Below are 20,831 nucleotides of genomic sequence, written 5' to 3' on the forward strand. Positions count from 1 at the left end.
GATGGACCCAGTTAACAAGCTGGCCATTTTGAATTGTTGGATCCAAATTGAGACTGAATGACACAGTGTCGATGCTGGAGTCAATGGAAAGTTGAGGAGGAGCTTTGAAGCAAGAAGAATTCTTGGATTGGGCTCATAGTAACTATGCACCCCCATGGTACATACAGTAGAGGCTGAATGCTAAACTGCAACTGGAACAAAACAAGCATATGGAGAGAGAGAGAGAGAGAGAGAGAGAGAGAGAGAGAGAGAGGTATGACTTTCCAATTCCAGTTGTATAGCGAGCTAAGAAAAGAAACAAAAAAGTAAAATGCTTCTCTATACTACCCATTTTTAACTTCTATTCATACATGAAACAAAATAGAAAACAGTATAGTAGAAGGATTTCCAATTGGGCACAATACAAGCTTATATCAAACATGGTGGTGGTATTTATGTGGTTATGTACTCATGTTTGCAGGTGAAGGCAATATACGAAATGCTTCCGGTATGAAGATTGATTTTCCAATTCAAAATGTAGCTTGCGATCTAATAATACTTACTATATAGATGATCCAAATGTGAGTTTGAAAAGAGTACAAATACAAATATATACAATATAAATACATACAAAACAATACAAAATACAAGGTTTTACACTGCACACATTTGTAACGAGAAATCAGACGAGTTTTATACAAGAAAAGTCACCTTGTTTTTGTTGGGGTGAAGGACTTTTAATGTTTTGATGTGCTACGGTACAGTGTAACAAGCTGCGTCTAAGCTGAGAGCACTTGATCAGCAAGGGAGGGTCATGTCATGTCCAGCATCATCGGTTCTAGGCCAATTGCTGGTGATAACTGCAAAGTGAGGTGTAGGGCCTGTAGGTTGTAGGTTATTATATGTAATTTACCAAAAACACCTTCTATCATGGCGATTAGCGAAAAAATGATAATGTAGGGAACGGCATAACTCGTAAATTGGGCATATATCAGGAGTACCTTCTAGCTGTTAAATTTATTTAGCCTTTTATTTATCCCTCCGCGCTCCGTCTCTCTCTCCCTGCGTTTCGCTCGTCCTCTCAAAGTAGAAGTGTCCTCCTCTGCTCGAACCCGAGAGAGAGAGAGAGAGAGAGAGAATGACGGTATTTCACTTCTTCAACTGCGCAATTCTTACGTTTGGTCCTCACGCTGTCTACTATTCCGCAACGCCATTGTAAGTCCTCCTAGTTTCTCTCGATAATTTACAGATCTGCCATCATGGTACCCCACCTCCAGGATCTTACGACCTACTTCGAAATTTACGAAATTGAAAACGGACCCATTATCAAATTTAGCTTCTTCCGTCTGTTCGATCGGAATGATACTTTATTTCAAAATTTGCTCTTTTTTTTTTTTAATCTCGTCCAACTCTCTCAAATAGTTGTTTTTACTGTAAGTAATCTCCCTTTTAAAGTCGAATTTGTATCTGCGCACTTTGTGGATGGTCCTGATTACCTTGTAGACAAATTAGTGGAAATTATCGAAAAGCTTTTACAAGGGTTTAGATTACTATTTGCTTGATTTACATTCTCTAGTGAAATTTTATAATATTCCTTTTCTTTTCAGAATTGTTTTGAGAGCTGTCGGTTCTGTGTATTTGTTGTAAATTTTATACTGATTTTTTGCTGGTATGTGGTGCAGATCAGAGTATGATACTTTTGGTACTTCTGTTAAGGCGGCCATTGTATATCTTGGAACAGCTTTAGTGAAGGTTGGTAAGCATGATTTATAATTGGTCTCTGTAGGAGTCTTAGTGTTGTCTAGGGTCATTTTATTGATAAGAACACAATGGAATTCTTTAATATGGCATTCTACGGCCTGCCACTTAACCTACTGATATTATTTGGAAGTGGTAACTATTACCAAAAATCTGAGTCGACAAGTGTTCGTTACAATTTTGTTGGTTTTTGGTGCTCGCTACTATGCATTTTATCAACTAGGTCCCATAAGCTTGGCTCAAGTTGACTTGAATAACAGTGGCTGGCTAGTAGTCGACTGTGCTACTTGGTTAAGTGGCGCAGCGGGCCTTGACTGCATTAAACAAAGCATGCATTTATTTTCTTCCTCAAGTTTCCATGTTGATCCTGATGCATATCTTCATTGTTTCCTATCTAGGATTCAAATCATTTTTTCATCAATATATTTGAAATTAAACCAGCTCCTTATCTACCCCTTTTGTTATGCTCTAATTGTTGGTATTAAGTTACTAACACCTTACGGGAACTCCACAACATCCCTTCATGGTATCCACATCTAAAGGAATTTAAACTTCTAGATGTTAAACTCAAAAATCCAAGCAAGATTCAATTTAGTGTTTCCATGGAACTTGTCTAATACATTATGTGACTTTTATTGGACATAGAGAAAGAAGGAAAAAGACCATATCGATCAAGAAATGTAAAAACCCACATCCAACCAAGGAAAATGTTAGAATTATGCATTGAACATTGGGAAAATGAATGTGTGCCCTGCACATTTGTGCTACTTGATTGACATTCTGAAGGGGGGGGGGAGAGAGAGAGAGAGAGAGAGAGAGAGAGAGAGAGAGAGAGAGAGAGAGAGAGAGAAGTACATGCATGGTTCAATCACTGTGTAGACTTTTTTTACAAGTAACAACAGCAGTAGGAATCTTTCACAAATAGCCTCAAAAGTAATCTTCCTTCTTTGCCAGTTGCAACATGGCATAAGGTGATGTAGGGAACATCTGGAACCCTTTTATAGCACAATGTACCACATAAAGGGCCACTGGGTTAGATAGATTTCTTTGCATCCCTTCTCACCTGAGTTTGTTGCGCTTGATCTGTTGAAAGCAACTTCATTTAGTAATTTATCCTCAACTGTGGTTTTAGTCCTTGGTTGTAGAATTGCTAGTTTCTATATACAGATAAAGTATAACTATTTGTTGTCCAGCATTATTTGTCTTCCATTCATATATACCCATAAGAAGTAATTTTGTTTGATATTATCTTGAGGATGCTCTTTTTCTATGCTTTGACATACAAGCCTCTCAACATTTTAAATGGAATTGTGATGTTGTTTGTTTATATTGACAGCTTGTGTGTCTGGCAACATTTCTCAAAGTACCCGAGAATGACAGTTTTGATCCATATCAGGTTTTGACTTGTCACTTAATTTAGTTTTCTAAATGAACCTCTTTATTCCTGCATTAATATGTCCATGTTTATAAAAAAATAATATTTCCATATTTTCTTAGTGGAAGCTTGAAATTTTTAACTTGTATTTTTTGTAAGTTGATATATAAGTTTGTACTCTTGCACTTGGAAAGTTTGAGAAGTATGAATATCAGTACTTACAAATTTCAGTCTTTTGTGATATCTTCTTATTTACTGTTTTTGATGAAAAATAGCATGTAATTTATATCTACATATGTAACATAAGAGTAGCTTTATTTGTTGATAGATACTATAACACACACACACAAAACAGAGTCTTCCAGATTTGTTACATATATTTCTCCAGTGACTATACAATGATTTTTGTGTTGTTTTCTTCAGATACCATAGAAACAGGAATGCAGGGGCCTGTAATTAAGAGTAGAACATTTATTCTTGAAGAATATATGACATACAGGGTTTATGTGCCTGGCAACCCAAGAATGATTAATTTTGTTACATTTCTGCAGCAATGCATGCAGTTTAGGGGATTCTTCTAGTATTTATTACCATGGATGAAGTATGTTATCAAGATATGCATTAGGATTGATATTTAGCAGTGGGGTTGAGGTAGGAAGAATGATATTAGAACTGGTAACGGGTCAATGATGCCAGATTTGGAATTCTCAGTGGAGAGCTGAGCAGATTACTTGTTGGCTTGAATCTTCCAATCCATGCCTGTAAAATTCCAGGCTGGTTAGCAGAGTTTTTCAATCAAATGTCATCTTAGGCATTTCTGTAGAGCCCTCACTGATTCTGAAACTTTAGAGGTCTCAGCTCTCTTATCCTCTCTCAATGAAGTCTTCCTTCCTCCTTTTACCAACAAATGCATCTGGTGTTCTTAACCCCCCAAGGCACTTTTTCCATTAGATCTTTAGAGGTCTCATCTCTCATCCTCCCTCAATGAAGTCTTCCTTTCCTCCTCTTTCTCAACAAATGCATCAGGTGTCCTCAACCCCCCAAGGCACCTTTTCCACTAGATCTTTCTTCCATCACCTTAATGCTGGTTCCTTGCCGTCCTTGTTTCCACAGGATAATTTGTCTCTCCTTGGTTCCCTTAAAAGTCTCTTTCTTCATCTAGGAGGCTGCTTGGGAACATATTAATACAGGGGACATTATTCAAGAGAGAGAGCTGACCCCATATAGCTGGGATAAGGCATCGGGTGGTTGCTCACCACTTTTCACAGTACCTTTTAGATCTTATACATGGAGGTAACTTCTATTGAGTTCCCCCCCCCCCAACTCTGTTACAGACTTCATCCTTCAATGGTCATCTTGCAAGTTGGGATGAAGGGGGAAATTATTTTGGAAGGCTTCCATACACGGTGTCATGTAGCATGTGGTCCATAGAAATGAAAATCATGAAAGCTTGATAACTAGATATTTGGTGAGTCAATATATACCAACTGAGAATTGGCATGTGTGACTGACCATGTGCCATCTTACGGTTTTGAATTCAGAACATGTGATTTTTTTATTTTCATTTTTCCTGGCTCTTGTTGGGCTGGGGGGGGGGGGCAAGGGAGGTTATATAAGTATATAACAGAGTCATAAGTTAGTTAGATCATCAAAATTAGTATGGAGTTACTGCTGGACTGTATACACATACAAATGGCAGCAAATTGTAATATGTATTACCATTGGGGAATCCTTTTATTATTTGAATTTGTAAAATGGATATATTTGCACAAGGTGCTCAATTGGTGGTCAACATCTGGAGGTTTTTGCCTTCCATATAGCTAGTTAACCTTGTGGTCTCACTTGAAATAGATATATTATATCATGTGATAATCAAAGTCATACTTCATGAATATGAAGTATAAATTGCAGTGATCCTTTATCTTTTTTTTTTTTTCAGGAATTATTGAAAGCTTTAATTGGATTCATTGATGTTGCGGGGCTTTACTTTGCCTTGACACAGCTTACTCATAGAAACATATCTCAAAATCATAAATTTCAAGCTGTTGGACTTGGTGAGTATACCTTTTCTTGTTCTATATTTTGTTTTACACAACAGACAGAGAGAGAGAGAGAGGAGGGAGGGAAGGAGGGGGAGGGGGAGGGAGGTGGGAGAGGGAGAGGGATAGGAGAAGGGGGAGACGGAGACGGAGAGGGAGAGGACTTTGTTTCTTTTCCCCACAGATTTTGGAAAGTTTTTCTTGATGTTAATACAAATGCTTTTTATACATGAAAATTGGTAAAGCCATACTTGCATATGGTTGTTGCTATTTCTCCTGAGGGAGGGAGGGAGGGAGAGGGAGAGGGCTTTTTTATTTTTCTATTCCCACAGATTTTGGAAAATTTTTCTTGATACTAATTTTTTATACATGAAAGTTGGTAAAGCCATACTTGCATATGGTTGTTGGTATTTCTCCTGAGCATGCAAGAATATAATTGTGGTTGAGACTACAATCTCTTTCTATTGCTAATGCAACATATTTCTCCTTTTGCCAGGATGGGCTTTTGCTGATTCAGTGCTACACAGACTAGCACCTCTCTGGGTGGGAGCAAGAGGATTAGAGTTTACATGGGAATACATTTTACAAGGCCTTGAAGCAAATGCAAATCTAGTAAGTCACTTTCCTACTTCTAATGTTTCTGCAACTTGGTGACTATTATCTGGACCAGTGTAATTAAATGATATTTAATGATCATTGTCAAGTATCTTTCTTTTATCTCTGTCTAATGCTCTCCTTGTATATCTTTGTTCTGATGGTTCTTGATTCATATTTCTTCTACTCTATTTTCAGGTCTTAACTGTATCTCTTGCTGCACTGGGATCTTTGATGTGGCTTCGGAAGAATAAACCCAGGACCTTAGTTCCTATAATTTATGCATGTGCTGGAATTCTTGCCACCATGCCATCCATCACAAGGTTTGCTTTTTAACCTTGGTCATTAGTTCTCAATTACAGTATGATTGTCTTCAAAAGCATCACTTTTCAGATTAGTTTCCATTCAAGGTTCAAAATATCACAATTTATTGGTGCATATCGGCTGATACTTGTCAGTTTTGAACCCACCAATATCCCAAATAAGGGGATTTGGGACATGCAGCCACTTTCCCAAAGATACTCTGGTGCAATTCTTGAAGCTTGGAACATTTTTAGTCTTAGTGTATTACCCCTTTGAATCGACAAAATGCAATTTGTGTATCACATATATCGATACTTTGAACCTTGTCTCCGTTGATAGTTCTCTTTAGGTCATTTACCTTCTCTGTGATGTTTCTACATATAGATACTCAGTGCTGCCACCACTCACTTCTGGGTCAAAGGGACACTTTTGGTTCCTGTTATGCTTCTTTGACTTATGAGTGGATGCAAATATTCGAATTTTGGCAGTCTTCTTTTGTATGAAATCAAATGTTATATTCCAGCAGAGTTTGACATTGAACTGTACTGGAGTTTCTCTACTTATTCCCCTTATCCAATTAGTGTTTCATATGTGTTGATGTTCTCATCTATCTCATTCCTATGGTGGTTTAACACACACACACACACACAACCAAAACATTTTCTAGTCGCAAACCTCTTGAAGCCTCACAGTTTTTCTTATTGAAAATCCCGGTTTCCATTTGAGTAATATTCTAATTTTGTTCCTTACCATGTAAGATTTTTCTTGCATTAACCTTTCTTAAAAATTTCCTTACGAAGCAAACAATTTTGCAGCTATCTTAGGCGAGGATTGGGATGGCACTTTCCTAAGGTGGTGGGCTTTGAACTGCTTGCCTCACTGGCGATGGCGTTCATTAGTTGGCAGCTTTTCTCTGCTTGTCAGAAACCATCTGCCTAAGAGATTATTCCAGAAAATTTTCAGTTTCATCAAAGGAAGAATTCGTAGGAGCCTGCGAAGTGGGACCCACTGTCCCGTTTGATATCCTGCTGACCAGTGCTACTGACTGTTGGTGTTTTTCTACATCATTGATATGGTCTGTAAAATTCATAAATACTCCAACTGAATCTTATTGGGATGAGGTGAATGGTTGATGATCTTGATCATCCATCTTTTACCCCCTACACCAAGAATGTATTCCAAAATGGGATTATATGAAGGGTTGGCAATGTTAAGTCATTAGATTTTCAAAATTCACGTCTAAAATTTCATTCTTTCAGTTGCAGGTCTTTAATTCCTAAAATGTTTCCTGTATAATGGATACAGACGTACTCATTACTGAAGAGTGATGGGTGCGCCGATCATGTCTGGAACACAATCACACATGCCGATTGCTGGTAACAAATTTGCAAAATCTCACTATATTTTCTTTGGTATTCAAAACAAAAAATCGCTATATATACTCTTCAAATATGCTACTACCAGTCGTGGGCAACATGAATTGGGCCAACCCAATTGGATATAGAGTCAGGTTGGGTTAGGGTTGACTAACTAGGGCCACCCAACCCTAACCTGATGTAGTACAAATTGTGCATTAATGTAAGAATTATAAGCATGTTTATGTGAGAAGGGGAGGAGGACGATGATGAAATATTAAGTTTATCATATGGCGTGCGCTTGACTGCTTGTATGCGCATGGTGGCAGCATGTGTTTGTAAATTTGGTTCCTACATGGGTGATGATGGGTTAGGGACTTAAGGTTGGTCTTAACACATTAGGGTTTGGGCTATGGTTGCCTGAGATTCTCCCCTAACTGCAAGCCTCTTTCTAACAAGCATTACGGTTAAGTGTTGGAGCTCTTAGCTGGGCAATCTCCCGCCACCCCCTACAGGATGCAAGCAAATAAAGGTCTTAATGGGAGGAATTGCGAATTAATCACCAAACAGCTAGTGTTTGCGAATGAATATAAGGGTGTCAGCCCTGCAAACTTTGGTTTCAATTCACAAATTATTGCGAGACCATCAGACCCTACTAAATTCCCATTCTTGCTCTGCATTCACAATTCATCTGAGTGTGCATTTGTCATGTTGGTGTGGAACTGTGGATAAGAAGCATGAATTTTCTGAGGTTCGCAAAGTTTGGGATAAGAGCCTTTCAATCAGAAGAAACATGATTTTTTTTTTGTGGGAAATGATAAATGTATGACTGATCTGTTATATGCAGTTTGAACAGCCACCCCACTTTGCTTGATTTTAAACAGGCAAAATAATCGAGTTCGCATTCAAAAAGAACACACAAGAGAGGGTCTACAGATTAAACTGTCTCACTCGGCTTCCTCCAGAGACGCTTCTATTCGCAGGAGAACGAAGCCGACAGCGACGCCGACCAGAACAAGTCCATTCATGATTGCAGCAATCTTGAATATCTCAGCTGCGGCATTGCAGGTAGAAGAGAGCGCTCCCCCACCTTTTCCTTTGCTTTGGGATGAAGACTTCAATGAGCTCACTATCTTAGCGAAGGACTGTTCCGTGCATACAGGAAGCCCTAAAGCAGCTACGCTGTTGTGGGCTTTCAACCCTCCAAAGGAATTCAGTCCGATGTATACAACATTGCTCTTTCTCTTCTGGGTCGAATTGCGACCGCTCATCACGCCGGCACTGGTACATGTGGCCGCAGAGAGTGCAGCGGACGCGGTTGCCATTTTCTGCAGGACTCACAACCTTCAGCAACAACAATTAGACAGAAATAAAAATTTTATGTAGCTCTACTGGAGAAATAGTCAGAAAAAGGGAGAATGAGAATCGAAAAACTTGAAAAAATCTCATTAAATTTAACGAGGATATGGTGGGTGTACCTTTGGGCGACGGTCTTTTCCGGCTATGAAATTGAAGATGAGCGACCACAATAAAGAGAGGGACTTTGTATTGGGGAGATAGAGAAGAGTTTGGATAAGGTGAATTCAATATGGTTGGTTGACAAAACAGATTAGATGAGCTTCTCTTATTTTCCACGGAGAAAATGCATATCGTCCAAGAAAAATATTAGCGCTTTACCCAAAAAAATAAAAGATAAAACTAGAGAGAGAGAGAGAGAGAGTTGACGTCAGATTGCAATTTGCACGAGAACCCCTACCCCACCGTCATTGTGAGTTGTGACGTGTTCCATCTGATACAAATCAAGTGGTGAATAGGAGTTTGTCTCATACAAAGAAGAGATATCTATAAAACCACCACCAAACACAACTGGGCTCCCTATCTAACAAATTTGAACCGTCCAATTTGTTGATTAGCTGTCGGATGGGTCATGCCTCAGAATTTAGCTCATTCACAGAATCACAATGATTCATCCCCTGTATAGTGGGGCTAAAAATTTTGAACTGGGCTGATCAGTCATTCTCCCAATCCAAGGTGCATGTAAGGGTCTAAGGGGTGTGTTATTGAACGTCTGTTAGGTTTTTCTCCAATCAATTTTGATGCCCGAAATGTCTGATCAGGACTCAGTAGTTCCATCTACGGTCATTGTGGTTAGTAGGATGGTCTTTACCTTAGGTACTCTATGATGGGATAGCACCCCCTGTACGGTGAGATTAAAAAATTCTGACCTGGACACGGTCTAGTAGGTGTAAAATGTGAACTCAGGTTGGTCAACCCGAGTTCCACCCCTTCTGGAGGACCAGCTGATTCTCCCATCCAATTCAAAAACAGGATAGCAGTTTCACCCTCTTCAGGCTTCAGCTGAACATAGCAACTACCGTGAACCAGTACTAGCTTCAAGCCCTTTTGCTGATTGCAATATCAAAAATTGAAAATCATCAAAACTAACTGAATTGGTGTTTTTAAATTTTGACAAGAGACCAACCCGAGAATTCTTTTGGGTTTTAAATTTTGACAAGTTGCACCACTCGTCCTCCTCTATCTGCTTTTATGGTTCAAGTGCGCTGCACTCGGATTGGGTCCAGTTGCAAGCATTCTTTTGGGTTTTAAAGTCACTTTCAAATTCAGGGCCCATTTGGTTCGTGGGAATAAGGGTTTGAAATCACAATCTGTCATTCTGTTTGCAACATGCAACTATTTGGTTGGGTGGAACTGAATTCTGTTCCCATTCCTGTTGGAATGGAATTCCCCCATCTGAGGGAATGACCATTCCATTCCCTCCCCTTCTCTTAAGAATTCTCATTCCAGCTTATTCCAATTCTGATTCTGATTCCTATCTAAACCAAACAGATTATGAGAATAGGTCATTCTAATTTTGATTTCAAATGATTTTGATTTTGATTCCGACTGCAACCAAACGTACCTTTATACATAATTGGTTTTGAGTTTTGAACGGTGGCCACCAGGCATGGTGTATCCAACATTTAAAATTGGTGCGGATGGAATAGTATTGCAGCATTGCAAGATAGGTTCTGCATGGAAAGCTGCGAACCTATGTTTGATGAAAAACCCAGAAAGCCCAAAAATGCTTACATTGGAATATTGAATTGAGAAATCGACTCTCTGGTGAAGTTGGTCTTGCTAGCTTCTTTGAATTGAGAAATCGGCCAATGCTGAAACCCTCCCAAACGGTCTCTTAGCCTGAAGATGAAGAATAAACACCACAAAATGAGTTAATCCATCACATGTTCACACCTAGAACGCATAAATCATAGGATCAGTTAATATTGAACCTCGTAATTAACAGCTTAAACAAGTCACGAAAGGATAAGTAAATGCAGAATTTTTGCAAATTGACCTAACAAGCCTTTTTTATTATTTTGGTGAACTTGACAAGCTTTAAAAACAAAAGCCAAAGAACCGGTAAATGTGGAATCTCAAAATTTTTATTTCACAAGCTTAAAAACATGCAACAAGTTGGTCGATCTCATAGCCCGTAGAAGTTGGTGGTCTCAAGTATCCCTTCTGTTCAGCATCTCTCTATCTACAACTTAAAAGGGAGCTTATTCAACACCCGTTTTATTCAGAGTAACTTGTGAAATCATGTAGGAGTGGTTTTAATTAAAAGCATTCATTCAGTGTATATTAATGGATATTAATGTAGCTAGAGTACTCAATGCTTCTCCTAAAGCTTATTTACCACTGCAGTTCTAAACAGATGGAAAATGAAATGCTGAACTTATTTGTGGCATTAGGAGCGGCGTACGTGAAAAGGAATCATGCCATCAATCTGAACTCCCAGAAGTTAATCTTTATTTCCACAAACATTTACATAAAATCTTACGTTTCATAGTATTTCCTTCTTTTCCTGGAAAACAACCAGAAAATCTAAGTGTTCATTGAATCTTCAAACTCTTCTCGCATGATAAAATCTATCAACAACCAACTTTTCATTCAATGTAGTTACTTCCAAGTTTTCATAGAAATCAAAGAGATCCCTAATTGTTGTGTGCCACAAAAACAACTTACTAGTTCAAAGCTGAAAATTAAAAAAAAAAATCCGGCACTAGAAACATTTCACTAATCACTAACATCATGCTAACTATGTAGAAAAAAATAACCCAAAGGTTAATCAAGTCCAAGCATCCTGTATACTAAAATAAGTCTTGTTCTAGTGTGAACTTCTATAAGTTGTATCAAAGGCTAACTTGCCAGTAATGTAGTACCAAGGAATTTATATATTATTCAAAGGTTCATGTAGCGCCATGGTTTATAGGTAGCACCAATTGTTGTGGTCATTGAATTTAAGAAAAGAATCTGCATTTTTGGTCATTCCTTCAAGTCTTCAACTTGTTTGTTTCCTTTTCAATGCCTATATGGTGTTGAAGCCATTACTCTTGACCGCTGAATGTGCACCTGTATTACATTGTCATTCTTTCCTTTTCCACAGAACTCAAAAGTGCATTCGTCTTGTGATTTTAGATTGTTGGCTTTCCAAAAATCATATCACCCACTACCAATCACAGTCCGACCATCCCTCCATGTGAAGACTTTCACAGGCCATGATCTCCCCCTTGGATCACAAAGAATCATATTTGGATGTACTTCAAACATATTTTCAGTCACCACCTTTTTTGGAATGTACTGCAATTGCAAGCATAACATGACAATTGTTCTTTTCAGAAGCCACACAAGAGTAGCACATCTAATCCATTAAATGAGAAATAAGAAAAAAAAGGAAATGGAGAAAAATGAAAGACCTAGGCTATGATATTGAGATAAAACATAAGGTTTTTCTCATGGAGCACTTCTTTGGTAGTAGTAACTAAGAAAAATGGAAATCCTGTAATAAGTTAGCACTGGAACCACAAGGCAATTATCATGATAAACAAAAAGACATGCCAAGTAGCAACAACATAATCATTCAGTCATATTGGCGAGTTAGTCCTGGTACTTGGAAAACCAGAGCAGACCAGCTGGCTGACCAAGTTGACCAGAAAAATAACGCCTTTCAGTTCCTAAATACAAAATGCTTGGATAATACCTAAAAGCCCTTGACCTTGGTCAAAATATTCTTCCACTTCCAACCTTACGACTTTAAATGGTTCAAATATTCTCCACAGTTTTCTGGTTTGATATTTTTTAATTAATTATGACATCATGCTGATGTCACATTTGAACCAGTTAAATCATGGTTGAACCATTCAAAACATGAAGAGGCCATTTTGGCAGGATTCCTGCTCCAGTTTTCAAAACATTGCATTGGGTAGCAGGTGCAGATTCCCTTTTATAAGTATGTTAACATCTTGCGTAGAAGAGAAAATCTAAGATTTAACTTCCAAGTTATACTTTCTAAGCTCTTGCTTTGGGATGAACAGCTCTTCAGAATATCCAAGGGAAAAAACCCAAATTTCTTCATCTTTCAACCTTGAACTTGACCATACTACAACAAGCATCTTCTGAAACTTGGCTGTCTCTCCTTCCCAACTTCCAAATGTATTCCAGTATGGAATTTCTTTCTTTTAAACCCCAACCAGTGAGAAGCGTTCTAACAACTAGCCACCCTACAAATCCAAGCCAGGTCTCTCAATCCACTTCTATAGGGGGTACCCTATTTATGTTCTGAACCTTAAAACTCCCCCACCTCCAAGCTTTTTTACATGACCACAAGAACACCCAAGCTTCAAGGAACTCCTGAAAGAAGCTCTCTTATGATGGATGAAGTTGATGTTCAAAAGAAAACAATGTCCCAAATTATACCTCCCTTGGGAAATCAATCTGTTTATTAATTAACCAACCTCTAACAAGTAAAATATGTTTACTGCTAAAACTATGTAGAAGACCTGAACAGGCCTAGATGTTGGTACAATCAATGGCACAATCAAATTCTATGTCCATCCTCCTTTGGATAAAAGTGCTGATCACATAAGGCTTGTCCCTTATCTTTCGGATCAGAAATAACTTTTAGTTTCATTGTGAATATCTTCTGGTCTTTTGATATAGACACCTACCTTAATGAAGTTCATCTAACTAAGGTTTAAAGTATTGATATGTATCACATCATATCATGCATATCATATAAGTATGGAGGTACCTGGATACAAAAAAAAACTGAGAGTTTGGGCATTTTAATGACTTCAGTTGTCAAAGGTCATCCTCAGTAAGCTATCTATGGATTATTATACTGAACAAATAAAAAAACATGTAGTATTGCTTGATCAAAATGTACAATATGCCGTATTTTTTCATATCGTGCATGTCAATATTTTAAACCTTGCATCTAACACTTAAGATTTAAAGTCATCCTTAACAATTAATCTACTCCTGTATCTCAGGTACTTCCATCTCCTATTCTTGTGCACTACTTTGCTCTATCAGTCTTGCCCCTTACTCCATTTTTTGAAAAATGGTAAGGTAATATTATTCTGAAATAGCACATACAAGTGGAAAGGCAAACAAGACAGCCTCCCCCACACAAACAGCATCAGATTTCCCATAAACTAACTGAATTTAGAATCACGAACATGTTCTGATTTCTAAACTCAGGAACAACTGATGACCAAGAAGTTAGTTTAGCCACAATACATTTGATAAACTCATCAGGACTTTTACATAGATCACTAAAAACTATGTTATTCCTCTCAGACAAATAGAGCTGATCACTGCTGCTGGAATGGTCCTCCAAAATGATTTTTCCTCTTTTAGAAAGACCCGGAATATACCAGCTCTGTAGAAGTTCCTGAATCGGTCCTGGTATCACCCAGTAAATGCCCATCGCATGAAAGAAGTGTGACCAAATCCTCCAAACAAAGGAACAATGAATACATAAATGATCAATTGATTCCTCCTCTTGACCACAGATCCCACAGCTTAGATCATCTAAGGTGATTCCTATTCTCATCAAACTGCTTCTTGTTAGACATTTCCTTAGAGCTGAAGCCCAAACTAAGAAGTTGATTTTGGATGGAGTTGAGGGAATCCAGATTTGTTTAGAAGGGAAATCAGGTTCCCCTCTAGCAGTTAAACCATCCACAAAGGATTTAACTGAGAATTTCCCATCAGCCTTCCAAATCCAGGTCCAAACATCACTTAATTGGGGGTTGAAAGTGAAATTGTTTAGGCAATTAAGGAGGCTCATTACCTCCACCTCCCAATCCTAAAAACCTCTATGGAATCTGGGTTTCCAGACCACTTCCCCTCTAGTTAGCTCAAAGGATTCAGCCACTGTAGCCTCTTTGTTCTCAGCCTCTGCAAATAGAATAGGAAATTTATCCTCTAAAGTTGATTCATCCAGCCACCTATCATTCCAAAACCATATTCTATCCCCATTTCCCACCTGAAATCCCACTCCATTGATTCATTATAGCCTTCCATAAAGAGCATCCATATGATGGAAGGTTAATAGCAGTTATCCATCCACCTGGTTGAAGGCCATACTTAACTGCAATGAGCTTTCTCCACCAACTAGTTTCTTTCATTCCAAATCTCCGAACCCACTTCCCCATTAGAGCTGTATTGAAAGTTTTTCAGTCTTCTCAGACCCAATCCACCTGAACTATGCAGAGCACAGATCTTTTTTTTTATCAGAAACGGTAACTTTCATTAAAGGTAAATTAAAACTGAGATACAGGAGTCAACCGTTATTAGAAGAGGTTGATCTAATAAACACCAACCATTACAGCACTTCCCAGTAAAGTCTCTCCCTTACATTCCCTTGTTTAGCTAAAGCATCAGCAAAACCATTTGCTGACCTCCTTACCCACTTGAAACAAACACCCACCTCCCTTGTTATGCTAAGTATTTCCCTCATTAGCTGTCTATATTTCCAAATTCCCAGCTATCCTGATTGCATAGCACATATCTTATCCCAAGCCACCAAGTGAGTTTGCTTCTCATCTTCCCAACCTTACCACAAAAAATCTCTTTGTAATTTTTCAATTCTCTTAGACACTTTACTCGGTATAGAAAAGAGGGAGAGGTAATAAGTAGGAAGATTTGCAAGTTTACTTCCGATCAAAGTCACTCTTCCCCCTTTTGAAAGATACTTAGTCTTCCAAATTGCCAGTTTTCTTTCCATTCTTTCTAAAATAGGTTCCCAAATTGTTGAGGATGAGCTTTTGACACCCAATGGAAGACCAAGATAACTAGTCGGGAGGTTATCTATTTTACACCCCAGTTGCTCTGCCCACCCTTCCAGCTCCTCAATTCTGCCCACTGGAATGATAGAAGATTTTTTTAAATTCATCATCAGACCAGTTACCACCTCAAACCAGCTAAATATCCCAATTAAATTTTCCAGTTGTGAGAAAGAAGCACCAATGAAGCACAGGGTATCTTCAGCAAGGTGAAGAACATTGACCCTCTCACCACCAGGAATTATTTCAAAGCCCTCCCATAGGCCTGTCTGCATTGTTGATGAATTGGGTCAGAACCTCCATAACACACAGAAAAAGTAGAGGTGACAGAGAGGCTTTGAATGCTTATCTGATTTTATCTAATTTATTCCCCAAGACAGATTTCCTTATTCTCTTGAGATTAAATGCTTACCTGATTTTATCTATCTCATTCCCCCTGTATTCCCAGGCCTGTCTGACCCGCATTGTTGATGAATTGGGTCAGAACCTCCATAACACACAGAAAAGGCAGGGGGGGGGGGGGGGCTTTGAATGCTTATCTGATAATCTGATTTTAACTAATTTATTCCCCAAGACAGATTTCCTTATTCTCTTGAGAATGAATTCTTATCTGATTTTATCCATCTCATTCCCCCTGTCTTCTTTACCCAGCCCATTAGTGAAACTTCCACTTCGCTATTGCTCTACAAGGAACCAAATGCTGATGATACTATGGAGTTATTTTTCATATCAAACCAATAAGATCCATCATTACAAGCCTTCAGTTTCCACCTTGCATCCACTCATTTAACAAATTTCAAAGGTCTGAACTCCAGTTCTGTTAACTCTTCATTCGAGGTTGGTTGACAGTGTGTTCTGTACTCATGGCGATGGACTAAAAGGCCCTCCATTACTTGCTATATTGAATAAGAAAACCAAATAGTGTTGATGTTGAAACTTGTGAAAGATTGTTTCTTTTCATTTTGTGTGGATAGTGGATCAGCACATTTTAAATGAGATAAAATGCATAACTATAAAAGAAACAAAATAAATGTTGTGATATAAAAAACTCACCAAGAGATGTGGCATTAACATACTGAAACAAGCTGTAAATTGTGGGTTCTTAGGTTTATCCAATTTGTTGGTCTTTGTTACTATCTTCTCTTTAGGCTTAACCAACTTTTCTGCTTTAGGTGCCCTCTTCTCTTCAGCCTCGACTGCAACAGCCCTTTTTGACTGAGTGCACCCACCTACATCAGATAAGCCTATTGATAAACTGCCAATAACATAACAATAAAAGTGGCAGAATATTGAAAAAAAAAGTATTTATAACAACTTACATTTCTTTCTCGTAACCTCTTGAGGGTTCCTAACAAAATACACCCGCTTTAAACCAGAAGTATTCTTGTTTAAATCTTCCTTAGCTTCTTCTGCTTTTCTCCTACCACCATTTGTACAAGTCGAAAGCTCTTCCTTCTCGCAGGAAGTACTATCAAATATCAGAACATCAAATGATGAATTGTAGTTATATCTGAAAATTAAAAAATATCCAGATCTCAAAAAATTATCTTGTACGAATTCCTTCCAACCGTCCTGGAAAAACAAGTTGTCTTCATCTTGCTCCATCGCCACAGACCGAAACCTCCCAATACGACTCCTAAGGATGATCCTCTCAGGTATTACGCCATTGAAGTGCTTGATAAAAGGTGGTGGCACACGCTACAAAATAAATATCATCACACAGTCAATCACAACGAAAGAAAAAAAAAAAAATCATGGATATGATTTCTCATCTATTTCTGTAACTACTCCTTTAACTTCTCTTGATTACAATATATTAAGCTTCTTCATTGATGCTACCGAAGAAAACATTATCTCTTTCTCAGTTGCAGGAAAAAAAAAAAAAGAAAAGAAAAGAAAGTGCAGTAAAATTTGCGTCTATAAGAAATCTCATCGAAACCCAGTATTGTTTGAAATCGAAGAAGATATGGAACAGATAGAAGATAATACCAATTGTTCAGAGCTTTGATCGGGGAAAAATACTTTGAAAAAATGCGGACTCTTGTCATGATTAAAGACTCTCCTGCGAGCCTGAACCATTTCCAATTCTATTTCTTCCCGTGAAAACCTTTGTAGAACAACAGGGAAAAAAGATCTTAAAACCCCGGTACTAAGTTGTAAAGATTTGGACTTTGGAAGGACAGGGAGTGTAAACAGAGCAAACAAGAATGGTTGTTGTTCCGCGCCAAAATTAGAATAGAAAGATACTGTATTCAAGGAGTCCGGATCTGCTGCGCGCAAATGCTATAAGGACGCTATAAATAAGAAGCTACAGCCGCACATCGGGAGCATCTGAATTGATGCTAATTACACGAATTTATTTTATTGTTTGCGTTACTAATTCAACCCACGCCACACATCTGGAACATTGTCTCAAGTGAATCCCAGCTGTCGTACATAGTATATTTCCAGATATGCTGAGTATTGATTCGGACGGTCATACCGTTCGGCCCGAAAACGGGTCAGGACATTGCTTAGGTTTTGGCCCTGAATCGTTAGCTTTCCAAGAAAGAAACTATTGAATTTATCAGCGATATGCTAATCCAAGCGATCAAACCATCGATCCATTTGACCCGAATAACGATTTTAACCATTTTTTTTAACTTTTAAAATATGATAGACTAATCCATTCAGATTGAACGGTTGAAGCATTGACTTAAAACCGGGTGGCCAAAGCAATTGCAGTTCCAAATCAATTTTTAAAAATTGCCTTTTTATTAATCATTTTCATACTTCTAAACAATCATACTTCAAACATACATTTTAATGGCATTCTAAAAATTCTACACATACATAAATTAGATGCATCATACATAGTTGTTTATACGTGCATACATACATGTATACATCCTGCAATGCACTAATTTTGTTAAGCGAAAGCTAAACAATAATAACATATAAGAGCATACAATTGTTTTATGTTTTAAATTTTTAAATAATTAATAACAATTTATATTTTATATACTACTTCTAATAATTTTTTTACAATACAAAAAATAACAATAATTAATGTCAAATAGGATTGTTGATCAAACAAATGAAACTAACCAACTTGACCCAACTCGATCCGAGTTGGTAGGTTTTCTAGTATTCCCAATCAGCTTTGGTTCAGCAATTTCCCAATCCAATCAGGTTGGGTTAATTTCAGTTTGGCCATTTGTAAATTGACTAAAACCGAATCGATCCAACTATGAATATACATTAACATTTTATATTTTAAAAATAATTTTAATATGGAAAAGTGAAAATTTTTTCATATTTCTTAGTCTAGCTAAAATATTTATACAAAAATCATAAATTTATTTTTTAATAATACCAATGTAATTTTTAAATTTAAATTTACTTATAAGTTTCATTTTTTGAACTGATTGACTATACCAAAAATTGACTCAAATTGATACAACCTGAGCTCACCAATTTAATTGGTTTTGGGTGATCAACTCCCCAATCTGACCAGGTTGATTTGGTTAGCCAAAAAACCCTGCAACTTAACCAAAATGACCCATGAATACTCCTAATTTTTACCTAAATTAATAGTCTAATTTCTAATAAATAATAATAGTTTAATATCCAATAATTATTGAAAATCTATTGCAAAAATACACAATTATTGAAAATAAATTTATATAAAAAATATAATAAATAACTAACAAAATACAATAATTACAATATTGTTTAGCTTTCGGTTAACAATAAATATTGAAAATATATTAAATTAGTTAATAAATAGTGTAATCGCAAATAATACTTTAATATCTAATAAACATTAATCAATAAATTATAACAACATTACATAATTACTAAAAGTAAATTTATAACAAAAATACAATAAGTACAATAAATGAAATTTAAAATGTTAAATAAGAGTAGTTTAATCTACAATAATTATTGGAAATTTTTTGTTAAATAGCAAAAAAAAAATAATTTATACATAACTCTTGAAAATATATTTATCACAAAAATACAACAAATGATTACTAAAAATACAATAAATAATAATTTTAGTATATATAAATATATAATAAATATAGGTTAAGATTTTAAAATTATTATTAATAAATATTAATTTTTTGAAAGTTATTTTCTAGATTTATTAATTGATATAAGTGAAATTATTTGTTTACAATATTATTTAGTTATTTACATAATATCATTATTTAATTTTTTAAAATACTAATTGATGAAGGAAGATTTGGCCCGATCACACATTTATGCGACACGTGGCAAAAACAACAGCTCGGCAAAAAGGCCACCCTAAGGCGTGAACACCAAGGGGAGACACCAGCGGACCGAACTCCCTACTGGGGGCCCAAACTCACCCTTGGCCCAAAACCAGAAAGTAATCCAAACTGGCCTACCTTCAGTTCGGGATATACCTCGCCGAACTGGCCAACCTTGTAACAGTTCGGGATATACCTCGCTGAACTGGCCAACCTTGTAACAGCTCGGGATATACCTCACCGAACTGGCCTGCCTTGTAACTGTTCGGGATACACCTCGCCGAACTGACCTGCCCTATAGATACCTCCAAACTCAAGACTTCGCCTCGCTCACCACTCCGCATCACCTTCTGGGCGCCAAAACCAAACAAGTCGTACCATGCCTAACACTGAGGAAGTCCGTGCCCAAGGGCGCCGCACCTGACTGACTTGGGATCTGACGCTTGGCGGCCGCACTCTAAACGGCCACCTGCCACCGCCACTGACACCGCCATCTCCAGTTAGAGAGACGGTTAGGCAGTGACAGTTCTGTCCAGCAGAAAGGACGACGGCCGAATTGACAAACGCAAGGGTAATCATACCCGACCTGACAAGGGCCTCGGAGCGAGTGCGCGAAGTGATTATAAGAGCACCCTGCCCCCAACAAACAAGGTAGGCAAACTTTGCGCTATCTGGTTTTATCTTGCTTTTGAAGGATTCTAACTTAAGCTTCAGAGCCGTTACACCGGGTTCCCCCCGGAGCTTCCTCATCTCCTCCGTTTCAGGTTCCCTGCTATTCAGTTCAGAAGCAAGGTCGTTGACAGCTAAGACCGGCCGGATCGCGCTTCATCAATTGGCGCCGTCTGTGGGAACGCTTCAAAAAGCCTCCCTCCAAATTTCCATACCCCCTTTTCTTCAAAAAACCCAACACTCATGGCCTCCTCCAGCAACGCCGGACATGGCACGAAAACAAACACCACCGGGGAACAACTTCAAGTCTCCATGATGTGTGTTGGACAGTTCACCATCCCCCTTTCGGTGGATGGGATCCCCAGCTT

At 37.8% G+C, this 20,831-nt stretch overlaps 3 protein-coding genes across 6 annotated transcripts; 1 reads left to right on the forward strand and 2 right to left on the reverse strand.

Moving 5' to 3' along the window:
* The first annotated feature begins 744 nt into the window (after positions 1-744).
* LOC148851050 (uncharacterized) lies at positions 745-7,280 on the forward strand. Its single transcript, XM_088945503.1, has 7 exons — positions 745-1,194; positions 1,662-1,731; positions 3,074-3,133; positions 5,052-5,166; positions 5,648-5,763; positions 5,944-6,068; positions 6,864-7,280. The coding sequence occupies exons 1-7, from the start codon at positions 1,118-1,120 to the stop codon at positions 6,985-6,987; spliced, it is 687 nt and encodes a 228-aa protein (XP_088801629.1). The 5' UTR covers positions 745-1,117; the 3' UTR covers positions 6,988-7,280.
* Positions 7,281-8,179: 899 nt separating this feature from the next.
* On the reverse strand, positions 8,180-9,020 carry LOC148851051 (uncharacterized). Of its 2 annotated transcripts, none has more exons than XM_088945505.1 (2): positions 8,882-9,020; positions 8,180-8,731 (listed from the first exon to the last, which is right to left on the reverse strand). In XM_088945505.1, the coding sequence occupies exon 2, from the start codon at positions 8,726-8,728 to the stop codon at positions 8,351-8,353; it is 378 nt and encodes a 125-aa protein (XP_088801631.1). In that variant the 5' UTR covers positions 8,729-8,731; positions 8,882-9,020; the 3' UTR covers positions 8,180-8,350. The 2 variants fall into 2 exon arrangements, with proteins under 2 accessions (XP_088801631.1, XP_088801630.1); XM_088945504.1 differs by having other exon boundaries at positions 8,180-8,747.
* A 1,253-nt stretch (positions 9,021-10,273) lies between these two features.
* On the reverse strand, positions 10,274-17,783 carry LOC148851052 (uncharacterized). 3 transcript variants are annotated; one of them, XM_088945502.1, is made up of 4 exons: positions 17,525-17,783; positions 16,855-17,233; positions 16,589-16,764; positions 10,274-10,601 (listed from the first exon to the last, which is right to left on the reverse strand). In XM_088945502.1, the coding sequence occupies exons 1-4, from the start codon at positions 17,612-17,614 to the stop codon at positions 10,542-10,544; spliced, it is 705 nt and encodes a 234-aa protein (XP_088801628.1). In that variant the 5' UTR covers positions 17,615-17,783; the 3' UTR covers positions 10,274-10,541. The 3 variants fall into 3 exon arrangements, with proteins under 3 accessions (XP_088801628.1, XP_088801626.1, XP_088801625.1); XM_088945500.1 differs by lacking the exon at positions 10,274-10,601 and adding an exon at positions 11,764-12,044 and having other exon boundaries at positions 17,558-17,752; XM_088945499.1 differs by lacking the exon at positions 10,274-10,601 and adding an exon at positions 11,764-12,044 and having other exon boundaries at positions 17,525-17,752.
* Between the last annotated feature and the right edge of the window lie 3,048 nt (positions 17,784-20,831).

Source organism: Nelumbo lutea, chromosome 5 (genome assembly GCF_056320005.1).
Source record: "Nelumbo lutea isolate HS-2025 chromosome 5, American lotus-T2T, whole genome shotgun sequence".
NCBI lineage: Eukaryota > Viridiplantae > Streptophyta > Magnoliopsida > Proteales > Nelumbonaceae > Nelumbo > Nelumbo lutea.